Source organism: Coturnix japonica, chromosome 20 (genome assembly GCF_001577835.2).
Source record: "Coturnix japonica isolate 7356 chromosome 20, Coturnix japonica 2.1, whole genome shotgun sequence".
Taxonomy (NCBI): domain Eukaryota; kingdom Metazoa; phylum Chordata; class Aves; order Galliformes; family Phasianidae; genus Coturnix; species Coturnix japonica.
Window position 1 is genome coordinate 5,870,738 of NC_029535.1, and position 27,936 is coordinate 5,898,673.

Sequence of the window (27,936 nt, forward strand, 5' to 3'; positions counted from 1 at the left end):
CAGCCTTCTCTCCTCCAGGCTGCACAGCCTCAGCTCTCTCAGTTTTGCTCATAGGAAGGTGTTTCATCCCTCAGAGTATTTTTGTGGCCCTCTGCTGGATGCACTCCAGCAGGTCCACTTCTGTCCTGTACTGAGAGCTCCACATCTTAGGAGCACCTCCTCCAGAACTGAGGATGAAGAGAGATGAAAAAAAAAAAGGGAAATGTATCTTGGGCAATATATAGGACCTAGAAGAGACCTTAGCCAAGTGCTTTTCCTTATAGACTTGATCAATCTACATCAGAAGGTTCTGGTCCCGGAGAGTGTTGACAAGTCAGCCCACATTGATATTCCAGGCCCCAGGTCCCTCCCTAGTGGTTTACAAACATAGTATAGCTGTAGAAAAATACTTGACTTCCTGTACCTAGGGTAGCAGGAATGATTCTGGTGATGAAATTCCTTGCTTAATTATCCAACAAAGGAGCGAGAGGGGAGACAGGACATTCCAGCTTCCCAAGGAAATGAGGCAGTCCCCAGTAAGTCATGTCCAGATGTTTGTAACATGGTGCTTCAGGGATATGTATGGAAGAATATAATAGAATAAAGAGGAAGATAACAACTGTTTTCCCATCCTGAAACGAATGCACAATTAATTATATGTGAATTATAGTTGCATATTTTTAAAATTACAGTTGCATTTTGCATGTGATAAAACTACTCTCTCATCTTTCCCAAAAATTCTACTGATCTGGAGTATGAGTGCCAAGAAGCATTCATGGAAGAAGCTCCAGGGAAACAATGGATTCAATGAATTAATTTTAGAAGAAAGTCACTGTAAATGTTGTACATGAAGAATTCCAAATTAAAAATGATGCAGTGCAAGAAGCAGTTACGCTTTTACTAGAATGTTGTTATTATAACAGAAAGAAAAAGAACTAAATACTGAAATTCTTATAAATTCAAACACAGTAAGAAACTTCTAATGGCTGACTAGATTTCTAAGCATAAATATAGCCAGGTTGGATGGGCCCTGGGCAGCCTGATCTGGCAGGTGGCAACCAGCCTATGGCAAGGGGTTGGAACCCAATGATCTATAATGTCCTCTCCACCCTAAGCCATTCTATGATACTGTCCAAGCTTCCTAAGTTAGGCTGAAGGGAACTGAGATCAGAATGTTGGGACTAAGAAGGAAAAAAAGAAAAAAATAAATAAAAAGAATCCTCAACCCCTTTGGTCAGAAAAAGGCTCGGGAGCAGAGACAGCTATTGAAGCTCCACCCTCCCAAAGGAAAAGCTTTACAAGCAGACTTTAAAGAAGTGAAAGGCACCAAGCACTACTTGAGTCAACAGGAGGTCAATCAGAGGAAAACTCCAAAGCTGCTCTTACAGGACCTATTGATCAGATATGGGCCAAGGTGAGCAAGGGGGCAAGCCCTTCTCTGGTTCTCTATTATTCTCTTACATCAATACGATGTATATTCAGCTCTGAAAGTGAAGGGAAAGTCTGCAGGCATTTTAAGTTGTCAGCAGATGGGAGACCGACAAATCTGACACAACAGGAGAAGCACAATTTGGAGAAGGTATCACTGAAAAGGCAGAGGGAGTTTACAGTGCACAGAAATGGTTGAAACCTGAAGTTAAAATTGAGAGGATACAAAACTGTAAGGAGTTTGTTTGTCTTCAATTTGCTGCTAAAATTTACGCTTATGCAAATTTCCTACTTTGCTTCATTTCCAACACTGGCAGCTAATCTCTGCCTTTCTAAAGACAAGTTTTCCTCACCCCTCAGCTTGTAACATAACAGAAGCGATTTATTGTCAAGTTTCTAAAGATTACTATTTTTTAAATAGGTACATTCCTAAAAAATCAAAGTATATACTGCTTGCCTAGATAAAAAAACATTCCCCTCCATTCAAAATATGACTGCATTTCTAAGGCTACAAATGTAGTTATTTCAAGGCTTGCCTGACTTGATAAGCTGATGATCATGCTGCAAAGATCACCTCCCTGTGGATGAATCAAGCTGAACACAGGATGCTGATTTTTTACTTAGTAACAACCCGACATAGTTCTGTCCCACTAAAGATTTTCCTATTGTTCCTCTTTATGGGGTGGAAGGGGAGGAAGGAGGAGAGTAAAGACTATTTTAAAAATAAAGTGTTATTTTAAAAATGATTATTTAAAACATAATTTTTAAAGAAAACATACACTAATATCTTCTGCACTTCATTTCAATCATCAAGTTAATCTGCTAAAGAACTCTCTATAGGGTCAGTCCATGTCAGAGCCAAACCAACTTCAGACACTTGTTCTTTGGCCTCTGATAAAGCTATAGCTTGCACACAAGAGTATTCTACACCATATTATTTAACATTCATGATTTTTGGGGTCTTTTCTCTCTAATTCTGTAATCTCTCCCATTGTCAAATGGCCCAAGCAAGCTGTAGGTGTCCCTTCTCATTGCAGGGGGTTTGGTTTAGATGACCTTTAAGGATCTCTTCTAACTCAAATAATTCTATGATTTTATGTTCTTGTTAGGTGCTTTCAAGAGATAAGAACTGGTACTTACATCAGAGGTACATGTAACATCAGCAGGGCTAGGGAACTCATCACAATTGAAAATGCAGAAACATTCTTTGGATCATTCTTCATTTCTTATTCAGAGGTAGCAAATCTGAAGAAGATTAGAACATCACATCATGGGATGAATGAAACCACGACAGAATTAGCTGAGTTCAGCTGGACTCTGCATTCAGTAACTCACAGGTGTTCCATTATCTCTTAGTTCTCTCCTCTTAGATTCTTTTCAGATTTTAATTTAGTACTGGATATATATAAATGAAAGAATAAAATGCTCAGAAATAACTTATTTCCATTTGTGTTGGAAACTTCACATTTTCATTAGCTACTTACAGAAAGTAACCTGCAATTCTTGCAATCGTTTATGTGCTTCTTCCTCCTCCTAACGTACTTCTCACTTTTTCTTAGCTGCGACGCAGCCAAGTACTGACTGGCACGTGAAAGAAAATGGGAGAGAGCACCACACAAGTAAATTTTCTAGCAAAGAGTTGGTTGTGAGGAGAGGTCAGGCCTTTGTAATCACCTTCAATGGAATAGAACAGCCTGAGCAAACCTTAACATTCATCGCAGAAACAGGTATGGCTCCCAACTTCTTTCACAGAAATTGTAATGTCTAAGCCACATTCTTTTGGCCTGGTATGTGCTATATGGTAGCCAGTTAATAGCTCAGAAGCAAAATTCTGCTTTAAGTAGCCCTGGAAGTATTTGAAGTATTTGCTGCACTACTTCCATCTCAGCTGGCAGAGGTAGTTACTTTCATTTTTAGACATTTGCCATATTAATCTAAGAGAAGGGTTAAATCTCCAATAGGTTTGTTGACAAGTTTCAGCAAGCTGGAGAAATAAAGTTGTTTATTTTCCTTAAAAGGCCCAAAACCCTCCAAGCAGGCCAAGACCCTAGCCACGTTTGGTATCTCCAGCACAGCAAGCAAGGAGAGCTGGAGTGCAGTTCTTCAGTCCACCAGTTCCAACTCTGTGAGCGTCTCCATCTCCAGCCCACCTAATGCTGTCATCGGACGTTACAAGCTGAGTGTTCAAAGTACTTCAACTGGCAGCTCGTCTCCAGAAGCCCTTGGCACTTTTGTTTTGCTCTTCAACCCTTGGTCTTCAGGTATGAACAGATCAGCATTTCCTGGAAAGAACTGATTTACTTGTAGTTTGATTAGTATCCACAGCTTCTCCATTTGTCCTACACTTCTGTAGTATGGGGACTGAACATTCACCGCATAATTTAGCAGTGAGAAAAGCATATAATGGTTTCTTAGGACCCTCTGGTACATAAAACCAGCTCTGTATCATGTATTTACTGGAGATCCCCTTGCCTCCCCCACCCACCAAAAAAATGCAGATTAAGTTCTACCAAAACTCTGGAGGTTTTTTATTTATTTTGCCTGCTGTGATTGTATATACCTCTACTTTGTCTTTTCAGGTGATGATGTGTTCATGCCTAATAAGGCTGAGTGTGAGGAATACGTGCTAGAAGAGTTTGGTATCATTTTTGCAGGCAACAGTTATCATATCAACAGTTTTGGATGGAACTATGGCCAGGTAAACACAGCACTGAACCAGCAGCCAGTGCTTTGTGCACCGTTTTTCACATATGCTGGATGATCAGCTTATTTATTGTTTAATGCTTATCACATCTATACACCTCAGAAGACCAGGAGTCTGGTATTGCAGTTAGAACTCACAGCAAGTTCTCTTTCATTGATTAATGAGAAAATTTGCAGTTGACTAGTTGGTGATAAGAGCTACAATACCGATGCAGACATCAGAAATCTAAGAGTCTGCTGTGAAGTATAGTGGAGCATCACTGAATAGCACAGGCCTGGCTGTCATCCCACACATTCTGAGCTTTGAAAACCTCTCAGAGTTTCAATCTTCATGGTTTGTTGAGGGATCATTTTTATTGGCTGAGCTGCAATGTTTCATCTTATGGTTAAAGAAATATTAAATGCTCATGTAGTTCTACTTATCTGTATATTTTAGTATAGTAGAATGACCTGCATTTCCAATTCACTAATATATTTCTATACCATAGTTTCAAGCAGATATCCTCAATATTTGCCTTGCCATGCTGGATCGAAGCTTGAACTACCGTCAGGATCCTGCCACAGATGTATCGCACCGACATGATCCCAAGTATCTGGGCCGTGTTCTCAGTGCAATGGTAAACAACGTGTTCAGAAAGTCCAAACTACTCACTGTTCACTTCTCAGAAAATTTTAGGCCACTGTTTTGCATGCACCACAAAGCAGAAATGTGAGCCAGGGAAACCCCTAAGTTGTTGTCTGATCTCAGCCTTCCAGACTTGTCTCATTTATGTATGTCTCACACTTACCGCTTTGATATGCAGTATTCAAACTCAAAGTTATGTTGTGGGTTGTTATGCTGCGCATTTTAGAGGTCTTTAATCCAACTTCCCATTTGAAGGGGGTCTACAGGAGCACTAGAGCAGGTCATCCATTCATTTGTCATGTTGTCTCGAAAATCTCAAAGGGTGGAAGTTTCACTGCCCCTCTGGGTGATCATTCCAGAGCTTCACTGTCTTCTTAGTGATTAATTTTTCTCTTATGTCCAATATGGTCTTCCCAAGCTACAACTTTCTGTCATTGCCTCTTGGCATGTAATAATACCAGGGCAGAGAAAAGTTGGACTCCTGATTTTGTATGTCCCATACAAACAGTTGTAAGATCTTACTATAGTCTCCTTCATCTTTGCTAGACTGAACTAGCCTAGCACTCTCAGCTTCTTGTAAGTTGTGTGCTCTAGGGCTCATGACCATCTCAGTAGCCCTGTCTTCTGGACCTTGTTCAGTGCCACAACATTCCCCTGAACTGAGAAGCCTGAACTGGGAGCTGGACAGTAATCCTGGCACAGTGAAAATTAAAGGGCTGTAACAGCTTCCCTCAGTATTCTGATAATTTGTGTCTCTTGCTGTAACTCCCAGGTTTATTTCAGCTGAGTGGCCACTCAGCAAACTACTTCCCAGCCTGTACTAACGCTTGGGGTTTTCCTGCCCTGAATCCCAAATTCTACATATTTTCATCCTACATTTCATTAAATTTTTTTTGACCCAGTATCCAAGATTCTTAAAGTGACTCTGCAGTTCTTACACCTGCTCCTTCCCCTAATTTAACATTGTCTATGCACTTGCTAATAGTTCATCCCATTATCATGCAGGAACATTCTGACAGATTCACTGCATTTTAAGTATTTATGATGCCATTAAATCATACAGTAGTAAAGTTGCCACCTCACAACACAAAGGTTCACTATAAACTTGTGTTTGTCATCTTGGTGGGCACTACTGCACTTGGGAGGGGAAAACAGTGGTTAATTTCTTTTCATTACTTATGAGGACACTTCTAGAATTTCTCTGAAAAGATGAGGTTTCCTCCTGAAGGCCAACTGCAAGAAGCAATGATTTTGTCCATTAAAGTGTCATTTAAAGCTTTTCTCCTGTCCCCTCCTCCACCACTACTTCATCTATTGTAAACTCTTAATTTATGTTATCATAAATTTTATGAATATTTTTCCAGGTTAATGCCAATGATGACCAAGGGGTGGTACGGGGAAACTGGAGTGGAAATTATGAGGGTGGGAAAAGTCCAAGCAGCTGGACTGGAAGTGGTGAAATCCTGCAAAACTGGAAGCAATCAGGATTCAAGCCTGTTAGATACGGACAGTGTTGGGTTTTTGCAGCAGTATTAACCACAGGTATGATTTATGTAATGTATATAATGATACTGCATGGACACTGTGCACTAATAACACTTTCTACGTGAAAATATTTCTGAATATTCATCTATTATATGAAACATCATATTCTGGAAATAGTGCTTTCTGACTATGGTTTTCCATTCTCTCTTTAGTGCTTAGATGTCTAGGGATTCCCACTCGCACAGTTACAAACTTCAGCTCTGCCCATGATGCAGATGGAAACCTGCGTGTGGATGAGTTTTACGATGCTTCTGGAAATCATTTGAATGAGGGAGCTGACAGTGTCTGGTAAGGTTCTGCAGTATTTAGTAATAGGACCTATCAGTGATTATAGCCTTCAGATGCAGAGTGTAGATTCTGATGACAAATGCTCTATTAACTGCTTAAAAATTGTCCTAAAAACAACTACATGCAGAAGATCAACAAAACAAAATTATACTACCACAAAATTAGGTATTTTTTACTTTTCTTAATTAAACAGAGAATTAACATCGGTTACTACAGCAAACGGAAGCCAAGGCAGACAAAGTTATAGCTGCCACAGATTACTGAAAAAAAATAAATGGGATGTTATACTGTAAATATCAAATATTGGGACCTAACTTTATTTGAAGTTATTCTTCAAAACCAAACCATGTTAAACTGTAAAAGTTCAACTGAACTAGCACCCCTCTCCTTCTCCTTTTTTCTTGTAGTGAAATAATCTGCAGTGAAAAGAAATGTTATCAACACTAAGCAACAAATGCAATTGAAGTAAGCTTTCATTCAGCAAAGAAGAGTGCAGCCTCTCACTGTTTGCCTTGTTTGCCTCCCTGCTTGTTCTGGACATGTCCTAAATCTAAGAGAAGCTTACAAAAAATACTATAGTTTTGTGCAGTAAGAAGCACAGCAAAAACTAAGGAAGTCTACAGACTCAGAATTTTTTTGGGGGAGGGCAAAGAGGCTCAAGACATTTTGGATAATTTAAATTCAGTATCTCTCCTTGAAAATTTATGATGTAATAATACAATTTTCAGCTCCTATGTAATTAAGTTTGCCAGGATCAGAGTGGTAGTCATCAGTCTCGGATAAGAACCTTCAAAAGTTAAAGCATTTGAGACAAGGGATACTAATTAATGAATGCAAATAGAAATTAAGAAACACATACCACTGGTTTACTTTATTCATTCTTGAATGTAGGAATTTCCACGTCTGGAATGAAAGCTGGTTTTCCCGCAGTGACTTGGGCCCTTCATACAGTGGATGGCAAATTCTGGATGCAACTCCCCAAGAAGAGAGTGGAGGTACACAGATTTCATTCCAGGAGTAGTGCTGAAAAGACATAAAGTCAGTCATTTTCAGAGAGAAAAATAAATTGTAAAACTGCTGTGAAAGAAATTTCTTTTCCTGCTAAGAAATGAAGTGACAGTTTCTGACTAATTAAAAAAACATCAGCTCCTCTATGGCTGCCGAGAAACAAATTAGGTTTCCAGGGCCAGTCTTCTGCAGCTCTTTCTATATTTTCAGTGTATGTGTCTAGAGCTATTGAAGATTAATGATTAATATAAAATAGATCAAGTGTATGTTGAGAATAAACGCAAGACACATTGATTATTGGCCTGATATGAGGGTCTATATGGATGAAAGGGCTGGAATGGTCCAGCAGCACTTGGTAATTCAAAAGTCATTGATAAATACCTGTCTAGTAATCTTCTTACTGTAAAACCATTGATTAGTTCTAAGGTATATTTTCTTGATGCCATAGGAATTTATCAGTGTGGTCCTGCCTCAAGGAATGCCGTCAAAGAAGGAGATGTAGATCTGGACTACGACTGTCCGTTTGTATTTGCAGAAGTGAATGCAGACTGTATGTACTGGAATTATGATCCTGCAACTAGAAAGAAAACATTATTATTCAACAAGTCAACAGTAATCGGCCAACTCATCAGCACAAAGGCAGTTGGTAGAGATGATCGTATAGATATCACCAGTGATTACAAATATGAAGAAGGTAAAAAAACACAACTCCATAGTTCTATATTTGGTTCATTCCAGAACTTTAATGATAGAAGACTCTTGGTTGGCAGTTTGGGACATCTATATGGTGAAATGGAAATTTATACTAAATTTATTCAGTTCTAGCAGAAAAGAGAATGTAAAGAGTAAAAAATAATGCCATTCACTTTCTGATATGTAGTTGCTTTGCGTGACCTAAATAAGACAAATCCAAATAACTTTGATGAAGTATTCACTGCTCCACCTTTATATGTTAATGTTTACTGGCTGCTTCTCTTTTGTACTGATTAGTCTATAACCCAGTTACTTGACAACAAGATGAAAGACCTGTGACAAAAAACCTAAGCTAAATCAATATTTAGGTGCAAGAAAAGCAACACACAGCACATAAACTTGACAGATCTTTGGGTTTGTTAGTGGAGAAATATATTATAACCATGAATTGAATTTGCAAATGTGGAGAATGAATCTTCTTACTGTAAATATGTATATGAAGAGTGGAAAACATGGTAACGTAGAGGCCAAGTAACTAGCTTCCATTGTGTACTGGGCCTGACTGGGATGTTTTCTTCATTCATGTGCAGCTTTTGTTTTCCCTTTTAAACTGTCATTATCCTGATCCATAGTTCTCACCTTTCTTCTATATTCTACCTATCCTGCAGGTATGGGGAGTGAGTGTGATGTTGGGTGTGTGTTTGGCTGCTTGTCAGAGTCAACAGACCACATTATACCATTGCCCCCTCAGTACAGAATTATGTTTTGCTGAGTAGTCTCTAGCTGTCATGTAAAAGAAAAGATGTTCGTTAACTGCTGAGGGTAATTTTCATTGTTGTTTCTAACAGGCTCTAAAAAAGAAAGAGATACTTTTAAAAAAGCACGTAAAAAGCTGGGACTTGAGGATAAGTTTGATCCTACAGCACCAACACCAAAGGAAATTGAACAAAAGCCTGATATCTCAGGAAGGTTTAAAATGGCCGGTCCTTTAGAAGTTGGCAAAGACCTCGATTTAATTCTGGTTCTTACAAATTTACAATCGGAAGTTAAATCTGTTAATGTAAATATGACTGCTTGGAGCACCATGTACACAAGAAAACCAGTTCGTGAGATCTGGAAGGACTCCCTTTCTGTCTCTCTGTCTCCTGAGGAAGGTAATTTTTCAAATAAAATAATCACACAATTCTTATTAAAAGTTATCAGTAAACAGGCATTAGAGGATGGTCAGCCTGGTTTGGGGCAATCCAAAACATCTACAAACTGGGAGAACTCCTTGAGAGCAGCCCTGTAGAGAAGTGCATGGGGGGTCCTGATGGGTAAAAAGCTCAAAATGAGCCAGCAGTGTGTACTTGCAGCCCAGAAGGACTAGAGCATCCTGGGCTACATCATCAGAGGGTGGCAGTGGGCAGAAAGGGTGTTGTCCCTATCTACTCTGCCCACATGAGGACCCATCTGTGTCCAGGCCTGGGGCCCCCAGTACAGGAGGGATGTGGAGTTGTTGGAGTGAGCCTAGAGAAGGGCCATGTAGATGCTCAGAGGGCTGGAGCACCTCTCCTGTGAAAACAAGCTGAGGGAATTGGGCTTGTTTAGCTTGGAGAAGAAAAAGCTGTGGGGAAACCTTCCTGTGGCCCTTCAGAACTTAAGAAAAGGAGCTTATAAAAAAGATGGAGACTGACTTTTTACATAAACAGATAATGATAGGACAAAGTGGAATGGCTTTAAACTGAAAGAGGGGAGATTGATGTCAGATGTGAAGAGGAAATCCTTTATTCAGAGGGCAGTGAGGCCCTGGCACTGCTGCCCAGAGAAGTGGGCATATCTATCTCTGTATTAATACTTGGTGGAAAGTCTGTTCCCTTATAAAAGTGTTTATTATTTCCTTTTTTTTTTTCTTTTTTTTTTTTTTCCCCTCTACAGAGAAACATTTTCCCATTAAGATATCTTATGCTGAATATCAGCAGCAGTTAACTACAGATAATGCGATTGAAGTAACAGCTTTATGTAATGTAGAAGGTGGGATTCAAGTACTGGTACAAAGACATATTGCCCTGGACAACCCTGCCATTGAGATACAGGTGAATTACTGTCCCTTTGCTCTAACTGCAGTGGCAGAGTAAGGGGAAAATGAGCCCTTTAGGCTCTTATTTCCTCAGAAAGATATATTCTGCTTATATTCTGCCTTGGTATATCACAGTGCCTCATAGTAATCCCTCTTCTGACACGACAATCTGATATTTTAAACATTTTCTTTGCTCAGGTACTTGGTGAGGCAAAAGTGAATAAAGAAGTGGATGTGGAAGTGGTATTTACCAATCCTATTGATATAGAAGTGAAGGACTGTGTGCTGCAGGTAGAAGGCAGTGACCTGCTGAGAGGAATCCTTAAGATAGAGTAAGTACAAGAAGTGCCTCCTTCCTGCTACTGAAGATAACTAATCCCTAACACAGCCATGGGTGACTTTGAACCAAACACAGGATTTTCTTCTTGCACACAGCTTTAAATCACCTTTCCATCTCACCTAAGCTTTGACTCCGTACTTTGGGAAGGCAAATGATTATTTATAATTTGATACAACTTTCTTGCCTACCCAGCAAGTTCCAGTAAAAGTTTTATGTGTAAACACTTTTCTCATGTTGCTATAATCTACTGCAATTCTGGAGTTTGCATCAGCCTTGTGGCTCCAGCTCATTCAACACAATGATACGTTTTATACTTCCTGTTCTGCATGAAGCTTTAGCTTAAATGAGATGAGCAAGTTTTCACCCTAATCCCAAGTAAGCTTATCTGGATTACTGCATAATGGTTTTTTGGGGGGGTCCTTACATTTTCTTATATTTTTTTCTTTTCTTTCCTATTTCTAGAGTACCACCACTGAAAGCCAGAGAGATATCCAGTATGAAATTTAAACTTACCCCTTTTGAGACGGGCTCCAAACATCTGCTTGTTAATTTCTCCTGTGATAAATTTGCAGATATCAAGGCCTTTAAAACTGTAAAGGTGATTGACTAAAAGGAGGATACACAATAAACTATCTTTGTCACTACCAATTGAAAAAAATGGTGTAAGAAATATTGTGCAAAAAACAAAAACAAAACAACAAAAAAACATGAGAAAATTAACAGAACAAAATCCTTGCTTCCTGTCATATGGGTTTACCAACCTTACATCATTAACATTTTACACTGTAATTTTTAATAAAGTGTGGAATAGTTCACTTACCACTGTGTCATGTTATTAAACAGAATTTCTTACCTTCCATGACTTGTTTGACTTTAGTCTGCTTTTCTTTGGAAATCATTACTTCTGTCTTTGGCTGTTTCTACAGAAACATAAACACATTTTTACACATTAAAGGCTTTATACAGTGCAATTGCATAGTGGTGTTTCCCTTCATTGCCATCACGACACTAGAAAGTAACCAGGATTAAGTGCATGTTTTACATGATTTTGCCCAGTCTTTTTGGCAATAATGAGTAAGCATCATGACATTTGTCTTTTCTGCCAAATCACAGTGGCCAAGTGTGGCACAGAAAATGTTCTGAAGCAATTTGGATGCTGTCCAACATGAGAGCAACTTGGCAAACGTGTTAGGATAATCACCCAGCTCACAGCATATGAGGTTCTTTTTACATGCTGCTATTTGTTCTCACTGATACTCTCTGGAAATCAGAGGGAGAGTAATCTTAGGTCAGGAGGTATTTTAACTCTGGAAAAATTAGAATTTTTCATGATAGTTTGCATGTTAGGAAGCCATCTCCACTAGCAAATAATATATTAAATACAGAATCCAGTTAATATTGAGATCAAGCTCAGTATATCTTAGTTAAACTTTTAATGGTAGATAGGTGCAGATCACAAGCAGGAAAAAACTGGTGTAAACGAAGAATGCATCCAAATTTGTTTGGGTGTTGTGAGGGCCAAAAATGGTAGTAAAAAGGCGTGTCTTAATAGACTTAGCCTTCATTTAAAAATTGTATAATTAACCTAGCTTATGAATTCCACATCTTGAATTCCTGTTGCTAAACAGTATGCGTAAGAATAGATGTTCCTTCAATGCAACTCTAACTGGCAGGTGATTAAGTAGTTTGTGGGGAAGCAGAAGCTAAAAGCAAGATTCCAGGAACAAGAGAGCTAGGTGTAGCCCATTGAGTGATTTGCTTTATGGGTGATAATTATGCAACAGTAAGTCAATCTCTGACTGAAAAATGATCTGTGTAGATGAAGTGAATGAGAAGTCGCACTACTGCTCTATTGTACTTTGGACTGCAGAACCCACCTTGCCCCTATACACTGAAAAAGTACTTGAGGGGCACACAGCAGCAGCCTTCTAGTTTTCCATACCAGACACATGACATCAGTACATCATACTGGCTATCTAATTACATGGCTACAGAGAAGTTGTAAAAGCAGCCCACAGATTTTCTCTTGATGTTCCTTAAAACCTGTGAGAACTAAGAGCTCTCACCACATAGACTAAATGAGGGAAGTTCAAGCACATGGACAGACTTTAACTTAGAATTTCAACTTCTTATTAAATGAGTGAAAGCACTAGCAGAAATGGCAGAATCTGGTCAACTGGACCTCTAGGGGAATCATAGAAAGGCAACACCCTTCCTTTGCAAGATTTCAAATGTGCATAAAGTAAACACATCTAATTACATGCATGCCTACTGGGATACAGACTCATAGATAGGATTCTGCAATGTTTTTGTGGAACTTACACTTTCTAGAAAAGACTAGCAACAATATGAGTTTAAGGTGCAGTAAGGCTAATCTGAGGTCAGGATAACAAAATACTCAAACAACAAATTATTGAGAAGGCAAGAAAAATGTAAGTTTAGGTTTACACTGGAAAGCTGGAAAACCGACAGCAATTCCAAGGCCACGAAAATAAGGAAAAGAAGGAATAAAATATTTTGACCATTTTGGATGATAGGTGGGTGGAACTGAGCTAGGAAAAACACCTGTGACACTATTAAGTCATTAGTCACATAGGAACCATGACCGCTGCATTCCAAAGGGATTACAAAAGTGGCTGCTAATGCTTTGGTGTGGTGAAGGTGTCGACTGTCAGGTGCTGGTTTAGGATGTAGGCCACTATGAAAGTTTAGGAAGGCTTGGTGAACACCACAATGGGTACGTCATACAGAGGTAAAGGAGGTGGATGCAGCCGAGACAGAAAAAGTGGTCTGAATTTTAATTGCCTATGCGAGTAGCAAGGAAGAAAAAAGGAACTAGTCATGCTCCAGAGGGAGCAGTGTGAAGCGTCTGAAGCAATCACTGTAAGTACTGAACACCTGAACTTAAGAACTGGTTGATGCGGTTCATCACTAGGACTGTGTGTGAAGATCAGGTAACATCAGAGGCTTGTGGCTCTTTTGGTTTCCAAGGACTATGAATTAAGGAGAAGAGAAAAAGACTAACTAAAGCAGCTCTGAAAAGCAATCAAATCCATTCAAGGAGACTCCTGGAACAAGTTCTAAGAGCCTGAGCATCCCAGGAACTTCCAAGAAGAGGAAGGACCTCTGAATTATAATGTAAGTGGAAATATACACTGTCATACCTGATACAGTGCTGCCAAGTATGAAAAGCTGTATTGTTTTTCTTTCAGAACAGGACAGGCATGAAAGCCATATAAGTACTCTCCTTGTGTTCATGCTATCAAAGCCAAGTTTCACAAAAAGATGTGAAAAGCCCATATATATATATATGTATGTATATGTATAAATTTCTAGAATAGGAATAGATCTTAATTTCTGCCTATTTGCTATTTTTCTCTTAATTTAAAAATTTAGATTTATATATATATATATATATATATATATATATATATATATATATATACATAAAAATGTAAAGTCTTTACTGAACACTAAAATATGATAAGTGGAGATGAGGAATTTAAACATGATAATTATTTGTCCCCAGAAAAATGTCACTTATTACCTGCATGCTTTTTAAGTAAATTTTAAAGTTTGAGCTGATAGAAATTATTAATGGTTAATAATTTGGGTTCTGGGAATTTTTTATTTATTTTATTTTTAAGAAGATTTCTGTTTGAATAGATAATATGGAGCTTGCTAATAAAACAGATATATATTGGTTTATACTGGGAATTTGTCATTTCACTTAGGGCAGGGGGCAAGGTCTTAAAACCAGAAATCACATTAACCAACCTGGAAGTTAAGTCATCAGGAAATGCCTCTTTTCCTTCATATGGTTTGTATGTCCCACCACACTCCCTATTTCCTCATCCCCGAAGATAACTTATTCATGGCACACCCATTATTCTTTGTAGGAAGTCCTACTCGTCTTGGAATTTGGGAGAATGCATTTCCTCTGAGTAAATAATTTTGGTATCTCCTCCCATAATTACACCCACATTGTACAGAAACATTGGCATTAGACATACTTATATTATAGCAACTAATTAATTCATTTGACAAGCCTACATGTATTAATAACAACTGCTAAGTGCCCATTCCTTTTCTTGAATTTCAGCTGTCGGTACACAAAGATTGCTGGGTTTCTTCGTTTTTTGAATAGCGCAAATTGGACTTCCTTGAAGAACAAAGTAGAAGGCGTATGCAATTCACATAAGCTGAGGGAATGGCAGGTGAGTTCTGTGTGTCAGTAGCTTCCCTTCAGCAGGTACTTTACTTGGGACTGGTTACTTATGATACATGCCCTGTAGAAATCTGCACAGATTTTTTTTTATCTGGAGGAAGTCTCATAGTACCATTTGTTCTTGCATCTCATTTTCAGTGTCTTATTGCCATTACAATGACTGAAAATTATTTTCAGCCTTGCGGGAGTCATTTTTGAGGAGGAAAAAAAGGAATTCCCATCACTTCAAAGGCATCACACCTAACTCTAGTTAACCTAACTCTAGTTAAACCCTTTATTTTTAAATGCTTTTTAAAAATCATTATACTTTATTTTGTATTAAGAAAATTTGTGTAAACTGATGTAAGCAAGCTGCAAGCATGAACTCTATAGATGGGAATTCAAAGAAGTCTTAAAACTCTAGTAATGACAATATTTTTGCTATATATTGACCAAGATCAATGTTTAAAATAATGACTGATGATCTGGACAATGGGAAAGCAGGTCTATCTTCTTCTCATTCATGAAAGACAAGTTTTCAAGTACATTTTTAAGTGTTGCTTTGCTGAGGAAATAGCCTAATGCAGTGGATGTCGTAGAAAAGTGTAATATTGTTTCTTTTAGTCTATTAATGCTTATATTACCTCTCTGTAATCTTGGACTACAAAGAAAATACTCTTTTCCCTTGAATGTTATTACAGTACTTTTTTGGCAGATTAAGGTAGATTTTGTTCTTAATCTTTCTTCAAAGTTTGTGCGTCGATTGTATTTTAAGATGCAGCTATACTGTTTCAGGTCTGACCTAGTAGTTCATTGCTGTGCTATATGGTATGAGACAAAACTGGAATCTTCTCTGAAGACCTCAACCAAAATACAGCATTATGCCACAGGCCTTAATCCATTCCTTCCCACTTTGAGCACTGCATTGAAGCATGAGCAAGAGCAGGGAAAACATTCCTGCTAGGAGTATCATATACATACTTGCTTTTTATGCTAGTATAGTGTATATATATATATGCTTAATTATATATGCTTATGTACATAATGCACATATTCATTAAACATATGTTTTGATGCTAGTATAGCTTTTAAGGTGGCAAACACTACTTTGTGGATTTTATACAATAGACTACAATAAGAGTATGTATGAAGGGGGACCCTTGTTATCATAGAGCTCCAAGCACATTAGAAGTAATCAGAATTACTCTAGGATATGATGAAGGCAAAACCTGCTACAACAGCAATCCCAACCATCCACTTGTAATTTTGGACAGTGCTAAATTTAGCCAGTTGACTTTCTGTGTCAAAAGATCCAGCATATCACAGAATGACCTGGGTTGGAAGGGACCTTAAAGATCATGAAGTTCCAACCCACCCTGCCTGGCAGGGCCACCAAACTTCCACATTTACTAGATCAGGTTGCCCAGGGCCCCATCCAACCTGGCCTTGAACACCTCCAAGGACTGGGCATCCACAACCTCCCTGGGCAGCCTGTTCCAGGACCTCACCACTCTGTATCATAGAACTGCTTGAGTTGAAAGGAATCTTTAAAGGCCATCTAGTCTGACTCCCTGCAATGAAGAGAGACACCTATAGTTTCATCAGGAGCTCAAATGCCCTCCAGCTTAACTCTGAGCATTTCCAGGGATGGGGCATCCAACACCTCATCTCTGGGAAGCCTATGCCAGTGCCTTATTGCCCTTATTGTAGAAAAACATATTCCTTATATTCAATCCAAATACCTCCTCTGTTGGTTTGAAACTATTTCCCCTTGTCCTATCACAACAGACCCTTCTAGTGAGTTTCTCCCCTTTTTTTTTTTTTTTTTTAACAGTCCCCCCCTCCTTTAGATACTGCTAATACATTCACAAGTATTTCCTATTCATTCATTAAAGACAGATCATCTCTCACTACGTGTCTTTCCTTAATCAAGGCCAGGTGTCACCAAAATGTAAGCAGGAAAAGTAAGAAATCCTAACAAACATTTCTGGAAACTTAAAACATATATGTTGAGAACTGTAGAGTGACTAGTAGCCACATCATTTGGTGCTAACTTTGAAAAGACAGAAGCAAAGTGATTTGCTTCCATAAATTTTTCATTCATAAAAATGCACCTTGTACTATATAGAAAGTATTTGTGAACTTGTTGTATGACTGCCCAGTAACAAAATACAAGCTCATTCTTTCTGTTATTAGCCACTAGATTTCATCAATTTAGTTGACCATCTGTCCTTTTTCCAATAAAAGATAACTGCTCTTACTAATCTCATCGTTCTTGGCAGGAAATGAGTTCTTCTCATGCTGTTAGCTTCTTAATATTTTCTCTTATTTTACAGAGCTGAAACCAACACATATTAGCTGGCAGCCTTCAGTAAATGCAAGTGCACACCATACTGACAGATATGCCAACACTGAGCTGACCGTGAGGCGTGGACAAGCCTTCACTATTACTCTGTACTTCAACAGACAAAAGCACCCTGGGGAGAGCCTAGCCTTTGTCACTGAAATAGGTAATGCTCCCTTAGATTACTCCACACTCACACATAGCTTCCCCTTATTATCATAGAATGGCTTAGGTTGGAGGGGACTTTAAAGATCCAACCCCTTGCCACGGGCTGGTCACCACCCACCGGACAGGGCCTAGAGCCCCATTCAACTCAGCCTTGAATGCTTCCAGAGAGTTTAAAGCCATTCCTTCTTGGAATTTCTTCTCAGCAGACACTGCTGGCTCATTTTGAGTTTTTCATCCAGCAGGACTCCCATGTCCTTCTCCAGAGGGCTGCTCTCAATGAGTTCTACTCTGTCTGTATGTGTATCCAGGTTTGCCTCAACCCAAGTGCAGCAACTTGCACTAGATCTTGATAAACCTCATTAGATTCTCATATGCCCAATTTTTTAATATGTCCAGGTCCCTCTGGATGGTATTACTCCCTTCTATTTTGCCAACTTACTATTATGTTTAGAGATGCATTTTTTCTTTCGCATTTCTAACACCTCTTAACCCCACAATATGTTCCTTTGTGTGGAACCTTTGTAACATAAGTGTGAGGTTATTACTGAAGTAGCCCTTTAGAATATGAACTAATTGCCTACTCTTCCTGGCAGGACCATCCCCCTCAGAAGCTCATCGTACAAGGGCTGTGTTTAACCTCTCTGAGGTGGGACCAAGTGGCTGGAGAGCTGCCCAGGGACCCAGTGAGTCTGGATACATGACCTTTATAATAACTAGCCCACCTAATGCCATCATTGGACGATACAATCTCATCCTCCAGGTAAACTCAGGGAACAAGATATTCTCCAGATTCCTGGGGCAGTTTGTGATTCTTTTCAATCCTTGGTGCCCAGGTAGGTACTGAAGACTTTTCTCTTGAACATAAACGAACTATTAGCTTGATCCTCCAAGCTGCCTTTCTTTGGGTTGCTATATCTCAGCTATGCATTCACAGATCTGGTTTTACTACATTAAAAATGCACCACCTTTCCTCATCTTTTTAACAAAATGTGCTCTATGGAATGACATTATAGACTCTGTCTTCAGGACTGAGCAGATCACTCATTCTATAGATGACAGCTAACAGACTTTCATTTAAGCATATGCATTTCAGAAAGTAAAGCAAGCATACAGTAATGCCTTTTACTTATACAAAAATCAAAGCACTAATGCTCTTGTACATTATATCTACAAAAACATCAGCACAACTATCCTTATGAAAACTGACAGAGGACTAATGTGAAGAATATTGCTACTTTCTATATCTTCATCATGGGCTGAAAAGAGCCTTCTCTTGATGCTCCCATTTTTAATTTCTACAGCCTCAGCGTACTGCAGAAGAAATGCAAATTTCTAGACTCAGATTTTGCAAATACACGACAGAAACCTAGATTAGCATTAGACTGTATCACTTCAAAGTTAAGAGAGCCTGTAAGAGAAGAGAAATTGTTGCCAGATGATAAAGTAAGCTATGTCCTTATAATTAACACTAATGATTTTGCAGAAAAGCCCTCCAGATTTATCAGACCATGCGTTAACCACTGCTAAACAAAAGCAAGTATCCTTCAAGTTAAGATTTGTCTAAATAAGCTGCTGCTCCTGAGACAGGAACAGAATCAATCTGAGGATACATTACCACTATAGGAAGTGCCATAGTAAAAGGGAAATAGAACAACCTATGTTCTCTGCAAATGACCGTATGTAATTACATTTCCACATAGGAGCTTAGTCATTGAGCTGGAAAAGACAGGAATTAATTCATATGCTGTAATATCAGTAAATGCTTAAAGCAGTTGGGGCTTCAGATGGAACAATGAGGGATATAGAGGCACTTACAGGTCAAACCACAGTCAAATGTCCCTGAAAAGACAAATGCAGTCTTGAACTGCATGAGAGGAAACACCTCCTCAGATGTATAAATATTAATATCACTAATGTGACCTCACTTGGGCTATTCTTTCAGTTAATCGTTCCTGAACAGAAATTATAGAGTATAACATGTTCAGATCAGTGTTACTACCATGACTGAAAACACAAAAAGCCTCTTGAGTAAGAAAAGAGCTGCTTAAAATTTTTAGTTTACCCAATAGAAAGCAATTAATTTCACAGATGGCATTTCTAAAATAGATACAGAATTTGGAAACAGGAAATTCCATCTTCTAAGAATGGTAAAATTATCAATAAACTTATTAATTCACTGAAGAGTGAAATGATGTTTTTAAATTAAATGTCTTTATGAAACTTTAATAAAGGGATATTGCTCCAAGATACTTGCAACCTCAGCCATTCTGAGATTCTGACACAATCTTTTTACTTGCAGGAAGGAAAGGAAGGGAAGTTCCCTTAGGGAGGTAAAAAAGTTGACTCGACAGAACAGAAAACTTTTATATAAATTTTCTTAAATACTGAAGTTTCTGAAAATAATTTTCAGTATTATGATATTAAGCACAGAGCTAAGCAGATAGTGCTACATAACGAGAGAACAAATCAACCTAAAAATCTGTACGAAGACAACGCTCCTGCAGAAGCTAAACACTGCCGTAGAGTAGGACAACCAATGAGTAGCAATGCAGTCAGAGTTCAGCAGCTCTCCTAATAACATTCTGGTAGTTGTTTGGATCAGGCAAGTAGAGATTTTTGTTTGAGACTTTTAAAACAAGATGAACATTACTGAAAAATAAAGGGAAATATTATCTGCATGGTAATTTTGGAATGATTTTTCTAACTATTCCAACAAAGCAGAAAACTCCAGTGAACTAGCTGGGATTTTTTCCATTTCCTTACAAAAATAAAACATAAAAATAGGCAACATTTGTATAATACAAGTACTAAAATTGAGGAAAACAGTAACAGCAAAACACACACACACACACACATATTAGTATATATAGATAGATATATTTTTTTTCCCCCTACCACCAGGACATATACAATAACAAGGAATTTTCACTGAATTGCACATGTCCAGGGAGTTTTAATACTAAAATTTGGTTTCCCAAATAGTGAAGTTAATTCCACACTTTGAGTCAAGATAGAAATCTTTTTTCAAAGACTGCAAGTTTTAAGCGTAAAACCATGTACAACTTGCTTTTCAGGTGATGATGTCTACATAACTAATGAAAACGAGAGACAGGAATACGTTCTAAATGAAAATGGAATTATCTTTGTGGGCAATGCAAAATACATTGAAGCAAGAGGATGGTACTATGGACAGGTAAGCTGCAGAAAGTTCATCTGTCTCCAGTATCATTTCAACTTACCATTGTTTGCTTGTTTGATAAGTAATACACATTTATATGAAAACTGTACAAACCTGGCTGGTTCTGCTTGTGGTGTGCTGTGTGCCTAGCAAGACTTTGGATTGAGAACTTAGAATAGCACTGCAGCTAGGATTGACTTCTACAAGTACCATAAGCTCCAAATACAATTATAGAGCTTATGAAAATATTCCCACCGGGCTCCAAGATGCCCACTATTTTCAATGAATATACAACTGGCTAGAAATGACATTGATACCATTCCAGGGAATCCAGTAACTGCAAAAAGAATAAGCTTTCCAGTTTTAGTTTTCAGAAGTCATTTCTTCTAATGGACAAAGGCACTATGCCAGACTTAGGGTTTACTTAGACATCCTCGGCTTTAGCCAATACTGTAGTGTGAATTGCACACTACTGACTTTATGCCTAACTCCCCCTATAATCTTTGGTCTGGAATACCTCAGAAAGGAGAAACTGTCATGGAATCTGCTTTAATTATGTTAGCGTAACTATTTTCTTAAAATTTTCTCTTATCACAGTTTCAAGACCACATCCTAAACATCTGTCTCACCATGCTTGATCTGAGTCTATACTATCGTCAGGATCCAGCTCTTGATGTATCTCGAAGAGGAGATCCTAAATATGTGGGCCGAGTCATCAGTTCTATGGTAAGAACTGGACAATTTACACAAAAGCAGAATGCATTAGTAACCCTGTACATGGTATATTACATACAACTGCTTTTTTCTGTTCTGTCCACTGGCCTATTTTTAGATCAATGGAAACGATAATGATAATGGAGTTCTCCTGGGAAAGTGGCAAGGAAGCTTCCATTCACATGAGAACCCATCCAGATGGGATGGCAGCGTAGTAATCCTCCAGAAATGGCGTCAGGATAACTACAAACCTGTTCAATACGGCCAGTGCTGGGTGTTTGCAGGTGTGATGTGTACAGGTAAGCACTGAGGGTAAAAGACTGTGGTGAAATAGAGGCAGCACTTTGTGACCTCAGGTTTTATCAGAACCACAGAGCAGTTAAATCTATAAGAGGAACAGTGCTTTGAAGGCATCCTGAAGAATCAAATATTCTGATAACTTTTTTTTTTTTTTTTCTTAAATCTCAGACATAATCTATTACAAAAGTTTTTTGTTTTTTTTTTCTTTTTTTTTTTAAATGTATTTCAGTTCTGAGGTGCCTGGGGATTCCAACTCGTTTGGTTTCCAACTTTAATTCTGCTCATGATGTGGATAGAAACCTGAGCATCGATAAGTACTATGACAGCTCTGGAAAAAGTCTTAATATCAGCAAGGATTCCACATGGTAAATATGAATTTGTGCATCTCACAACCAGTTAGAATGTCATATAAAGCCATATTCTATATGCTTACTTCAAACAAACAAACAAAAAGAATAATTGCACGCACCACTAAAGGTTGGGGATTGACCTGCTGGAAGAGAGTTCTTCAGGGAAGGACTTAAGTGTCCTGGTGGACACGAGGTTGACCATAGGCCAGCAGTGTACCTTTGTGGCCAAGAAGGCCAATGCAATCCCTCAGGTTATCATTAAAAAGATAATGGCCAACAGGTCAAGGGAGGTTCTCCTCTTCAGTTTCTAGTTCAGAAAGTCCCTAATTTTCTGTCTGCTAGAAACAAGGTGGGTACATCAGGGGAAGGATCACTCTAATCACATGCTGTTCCTAGCTTTTTTTTTTTCTAATAATTTCCTGCTGCACACAACTATAGACGAACTATTAAACTTTATGAATAATTTGAGTATAGCTGTCTCAGGTTTCTTTTTAACTAGAAGCCCTTACATTTGAAGGTTACTGAGCCCAATCCCCAAGCATTGTCCATATGTAAATCTGTACTTCATAAAAAGCAATGAACTGCTGTAAATAGACAACTTATGTCATACCTTAAATAATCTTTAAAAAACAAAACCATTCCCTTCACCTTTCAATCTGGGAGCCTATCTGCCTCCATATTGCTATGCTTTCTAGACATTGTGCTCTGCCTCTAGGGATTATCATGTCTGGAACGAAAGCTGGTTCATTCGCCCAGATCTGGGAACACGATACAATGGATGGCAAGTTTTAGATGCAACTCCACAGGAACAAAGCAAAGGTAACAGTGTAATGACTCAACATTTCTTCTCCAAACTGAGCATGATTAATCAAGTTTGACACGTTTTTTTCATGCTTTAGGATTATTCCAGTGCGGCCCTGCATCTGTCGTAGCCATCAAAGAAGGTGACGTAGACCTGGATTACGACACCTTATTTGTGTATACAGAGGTGAATGCTGATTGCAACAGATGGATTGTATACAATGATGGAACTAAGAAAAGAGTTTACTGTGATACTGAAATAATTGGCAGGTTTATCAGCACCAAAGCTGTTGGCAGCAATTCCCGCGTGGATATCACTTATAACTACAAATATGCAGAAGGTAGAGTTTGTTATCCTAATTTATCCCTTTCTGAACTTGTGGTGGTAGGACGGGTAGCCTGTTTAGTTTGGGTGTTTCTCAGATTCCTTCAGAAAATATTTCTGTTGTCAGACTGCTTTCCTAATATAGCAAGTATTATATTTTTGTTTTTGTGTACTTGCTAGCTTACTGTGACAGACACTAAATAAACTTCATTCTCTCACACAAAGTTACAAGAGGAAATATATACAAAAAACCAAACCAAAACAAAAAACACCTGAGCTCTGTGCTTTACTATCAGGGGCAGACAAATCCAAATTTTTGTAAGTCTTAAAGCATCCACTGACTGGGTGAGGACAATCATCAAGTCCCTAATCAAATACCTTAAAGCAGTCTTCTAGTACTAGACATCTATCCCCCCATATGACCACACACTCAGTTTCTCCCAAAGAAACTCTACTGTGTCCATTACAACTCTTAATCTTTTCTTTATGAAGACCCCATTTTACACTGCTCCCATGAGCAGTGACTCAGCCTTCCTGTCTGACTTATTCACCAAACTATGCCCTCTCACACTTCTACTTTGACATCCAGCCATCAGCTAACTAGCCGCTGTTATATGTTTGCACCCTCTGTAGACTCAGTCTTCACAGTATTGGATTCTGAAAACAAAACAGTTGGGATACAGGAAAGGTAGTAAGTGTCATTCGTCTGTACTTAAGAAAACAAAGGAGCAAGTATTAAAAACCACTAAACCATATGTTTGCAGGGATGTTTTTAGATGCCTAATTTCTGAGGGGAGATATGTCTTTCAATAAGAGTTCAGAATCAGTGGCTGTATTTCAGTACTTTCCTCTGCAAGGTTTTAGCACAACCACATTTAATACAGAGGCTGGTTAGATTAGCAGTGACACCTATAACACTACTGCACATTCTGATCAAAGAAAAAAATATTTTGCATACAAAAAAAAGAAAGCCACAACAAATGAATGATATTTCATTTCAGGGACTTATTCACCTCATTACAACTACTTTCATGTGAAAAAAGACTAATACAAATTTGAGGAACTTTCAGTTGTTTCAGACTTCTAGGCAATATAGAGCTGAGAACCTTTGCCATTCTGATAGATTTTCCATAGAGGAGGTCCAAAGGCAATAAATAAATATTTTTACTTGGTTCTCTTGTTTAACCAGGCTCCCCTGAGGAAAGAAGAGTGTACAAAAAGGCCTTGGCCAAGATATTTGGATCACACATCACAGAAGGACACACCACTTCCCCACGTGAAAGACCTGCAGAGGCAATGAGAAACCCTGGAATCTCTGGGAAGTTCAAGCTGGCTGAACCTCCAGTGTTTGGCAAAGACATTAACCTCATCTTAATTCTCAATAACCTATCCACTGACCACAAGACTGTGAAAATAGACATCAGTGCATCAAGTGTCCTGTACACCAGAAGGGCAGTGGCAGAGATCCTGAAAGCAAACACCTCTGTGGATCTTGGTTCTAAGCAAGGTAACTTCTAATAATCCCAAAGAGCATTTCTACAGCTTTTTTTTAGCCATTAAAATGACCTGAAGGCAAAGAGAAGGAAGAAACATTGATATGTCTATGTCAGCCTTACAGTACATTGACTTATTCCATCTCCCAGTAGCACTGTTTATGCACAAGATATTTTTCACTTTAAAAAATGTCAATAGTTCAACCAGGAAGCAAAGGTTCCATGAGTTGTTACATAGAAAGCTACATCTACAGTAGAGTACCAGAAACAACGCAACATCCCTGTTTATTGGAGGGGAGTTGGACTGTTGGACTAGATAATGACCTTTTAGGGTCACTCCCAACACAAATGGTTCTATGATATATGTGTGCTCACGATCATTACGATATGTATAGGTACACATCTTACCCTATAAAGAAATTAAGCCTGTTGTATAAAGATCTTTTTCCTCTCCAGGGGCTGCAGAGATAAACACCCTCCCTCTCTCACACACACATAACAGAAAAGTAGTAGGACTAACACAATAAGTAGCTGACCAGAATGCTTGAAAAAGATCTCTGGAACTTGACCCATGCTCTCTTCTTGAATTAAGTAAACAAATAGGATACATGGAGAGAACAAATAGTTATATGCCTAACTAGTAAAAACTCGCAGAGACAGAAATCCAGGGAAATGCAGATAAGAAGATTCTACTTCAGACCAAATCCTCCACTCCAACCTCTGCTGCCTTGTCTTCTGCTCTCTTTGATAATTTCAAATACTCTCTTTTCTTCAGTATTCTTTCAAAATGTAATAGTTCCTACATGTTTGAATTGCAGGGAAACATATCCGGTTAAAGATCCCTTATGCTTATTATGGGAAATACTTGACCACCGACAAAAGGATCCAAGTTACTGCTTTGTGTGAAGTCATGCACATGCATGGAGTTAAGCTGCTGGTGGAGAAGACAATCATTTTAGAGGACACAAACATTATCATTAAGGTAAACAATTCCCTTACTGATACCCTAAAAAGAGAGAAAGAACTAAATATCCTTCCTAAAGCTCAGTACTTAAGATGAGAATTTGAGGATAAATGTATGAAATTAGACTGCAGTTCCAGGCGTTGCTCTAAAATTTTGCCTGCTTAATCTGAGAAAGCATGTTTTCTCAAAATGACAGTGTATGAGAGAGACCACTTTTAATCTGCTTTGTTACCATTCTTCTTTCCCAGTCACATTTCACTACTTTGGCTTTACAGAAATTGTTTTTGTTCCATATCTATTCCAGCTGTTGGCAAGCGTTCAGATTGCCTTCAAATAATTTTGCCTTCTCCCAGAGTACAGAGTTAAATCCTGAGTTCTAATCTATATCAAGGCCAGTTTATGGAGTTTTAACAATTTAATCCTAATTAATTATGTGCCCTGAAAAAACACCAACCCAAATATCAGACAGATTTAATGATACGTCTATGTAGTCAGTGGTCTATTTCACTAAAATGGTATTAAAAAAAAAAAAGAGCAACCAAAAACCAAAACAATGCATGTAGCTCAATAAGAAGAATTTCTTCTCAGAAGGAATAGTGCTGCAGTGGTACAGGCTGCCCATAGAGGTGATGGAGTAACTGTCCCTGGGGGTGTTTAAGGAAAGGGCAGATGTAGTACTTAGGGAGATGGTTTAGTGGGCAGCATTGGTGGTAGACAGAAGGTTGGACTAGATGACCTTGGAGGTCTTTTTCAACCTTAATGATTCTGTAATACTATTTAGCTAATCCAAATCCAGCTTCAAGTACTAGGAAAGCATACCTATTGCGTGTTAAATTCCAATACTCTTACCAATATCTCATTCATCTTCAAATATAAGAGATGCTCTCCTTACAGTTCAACTGAGTCTCTAGAAAAGTACAAGTGAATGATGAGTAAAGTGTCTTTGTCATTTAGATTCCTCGTCGTGTTGTAGTGAACAAAGCTGCAACCCTAGAGATCTCCTATGCAAATCCACTCCCTGAACCTGTGGACCGCTGTGTACTCCTGGTGACTGTGATGAATCAACAGGTCAAGATACAGTAAGTGAAAGCTGTTGGATTTACTCAGTGCATGATCAATTGCATGGTTAGTTTCTCAGTTAACAAACATGTAAATTCTCATTACTGTGTAATAAATATTCTATTTATTAACATAAAAATGCTATAAATAAATACATACTGAGAATGAATGATTTCTCAATCATATATTATCTTTTTTCCTAAGAACTTCTTGAAGAACTAAAAACTGCTAACAGCCTTCTTGGGAAAGCATGTGCATGTATTATTTTGTCTATCTGATATTTCTTTCACTGTTCAGCTTTTCATCTACAATACCCCCATAGTACTAAAGTAAGTCTGAGCAAGAGTAAATAAATAGGACAATGTCTTAGCTTCCTTTGTCCCAGCACAAAAAGAAATTGCTCTGCTCTCCTTTCAAGTAGGAGAAAACTGTCTTTTCAAAACTAACAGCAAAATGTTCCATTATCTTTTTTGATTTTTTTTAACCCCAACTCTTGGAAACTTTTTTTTTTTTTAAATGAATTCATTCAGTGTTGAGTATTAATTACCTAAAGCTTGTTTTATTATAATACAGCTTGACTTGCTGTGGCTCTGAAAATATCTGGACATGATAACTCAAAATATGGAACATAATTTCAGGCCATCAGGAAAAAAAAATATATAACCATATTAGTGGCAAAATGGGTATGAGTCAAGCATCATCAACAGACCTTTAACATCAGTCTTCCTATTCCAACTTTCTGTGCTGACTACCCAAACTTGTATCCAGTTCTAACACAGAAGCTTGAAGCAGGGATTCAAACCTTCATCATTCTGTTCTAGACTAAACAATTGCAGCACTGTCCTCTCACTCTGCGCAAAATCCCAAATAACTCACAGAACACAGCACTGGGTCTTCAGTAACCCATTGGCATCCCAGCTATTGTGCATCTCTGCTTCTTGGCAATCTCAAGAAAAGACAATCTATGTCTGAATGAAATTATTTTTTGTTTTGTTTTCAGTCTGGCACGACTGGCACCAAGGGAGAGATCAAGGATTTATTTTGAATTCACACCTCGCAGGACTGGGCCCTTACAGCTGCAAGTAGACTTCTCTTGTGACAAATTTTCACACGTTAAGGGCTTCGTCACCATTGCAGTAGCAGCTGCATAACACAATGGAGTCAATCTCCTATCTCAGCATTATCACAACAGGACTTTCTTCTCCAAATAGGGAACAGAAATCATCTCTCATAGTACAATAGAATCAAGTTATCTGCTTTTACAACACTTCATTATTTAGTCTCTAACTGCACTTCCTTTTTTTTTCCTTTTTGTCATGACACCTAGAGAAATAAACCTCCTTTCCTTGTATAGATAGTTTCACT

The 27,936-nt window shown here is 38.3% G+C and overlaps 2 protein-coding genes and 1 long non-coding RNA gene across 3 annotated transcripts in view; 2 read left to right on the top strand and 1 right to left on the bottom strand.

Annotated features, from left to right (window-relative positions):
* Nucleotides 1–13,998, bottom strand: part of LOC107322932 — a 31,108-nt gene extending 17,110 nt beyond the window's left edge. The window contains exons 1-4 of the long non-coding RNA XR_001559108.2: nt 11,522–13,998; nt 7,978–8,153; nt 7,428–7,591; nt 2,548–2,652 (exon numbers count right to left, since the gene is read on the bottom strand). This is a non-coding gene — a long non-coding RNA (uncharacterized LOC107322932). The remainder of the gene's footprint in view (nt 1–2,547; nt 2,653–7,427; nt 7,592–7,977; nt 8,154–11,521) is intronic.
* Nucleotides 1,235–11,487, top strand: LOC107322910 (protein-glutamine gamma-glutamyltransferase E-like). The gene is made up of 13 exons (XM_015881454.2): nt 1,235–1,393; nt 2,967–3,134; nt 3,426–3,668; nt 3,987–4,105; nt 4,599–4,727; nt 6,100–6,277; nt 6,433–6,568; nt 7,460–7,563; nt 8,025–8,270; nt 9,118–9,423; nt 10,187–10,344; nt 10,527–10,660; nt 11,131–11,487. The coding sequence occupies exons 1-13, from the start codon at nt 1,384–1,386 to the stop codon at nt 11,276–11,278; spliced, it is 2,079 nt and encodes a 692-aa protein (XP_015736940.2). The 5' UTR covers nt 1,235–1,383; the 3' UTR covers nt 11,279–11,487.
* An 880-nt stretch (nt 13,999–14,878) lies between the features above and the next one.
* On the top strand, nt 14,879–27,902 carry LOC107322909 (protein-glutamine gamma-glutamyltransferase 6-like). Its single transcript, XM_032448647.1, has 13 exons — nt 14,879–14,920; nt 17,184–17,385; nt 17,981–18,220; nt 20,462–20,580; nt 21,163–21,291; nt 21,398–21,578; nt 21,809–21,944; nt 22,645–22,748; nt 22,829–23,071; nt 24,245–24,562; nt 25,367–25,530; nt 26,467–26,591; nt 27,572–27,902. The coding sequence occupies exons 1-13, from the start codon at nt 14,879–14,881 to the stop codon at nt 27,720–27,722; spliced, it is 2,154 nt and encodes a 717-aa protein (XP_032304538.1). The 3' UTR covers nt 27,723–27,902.
* Nucleotides 27,903–27,936: the final 34 nt, after the last annotated feature.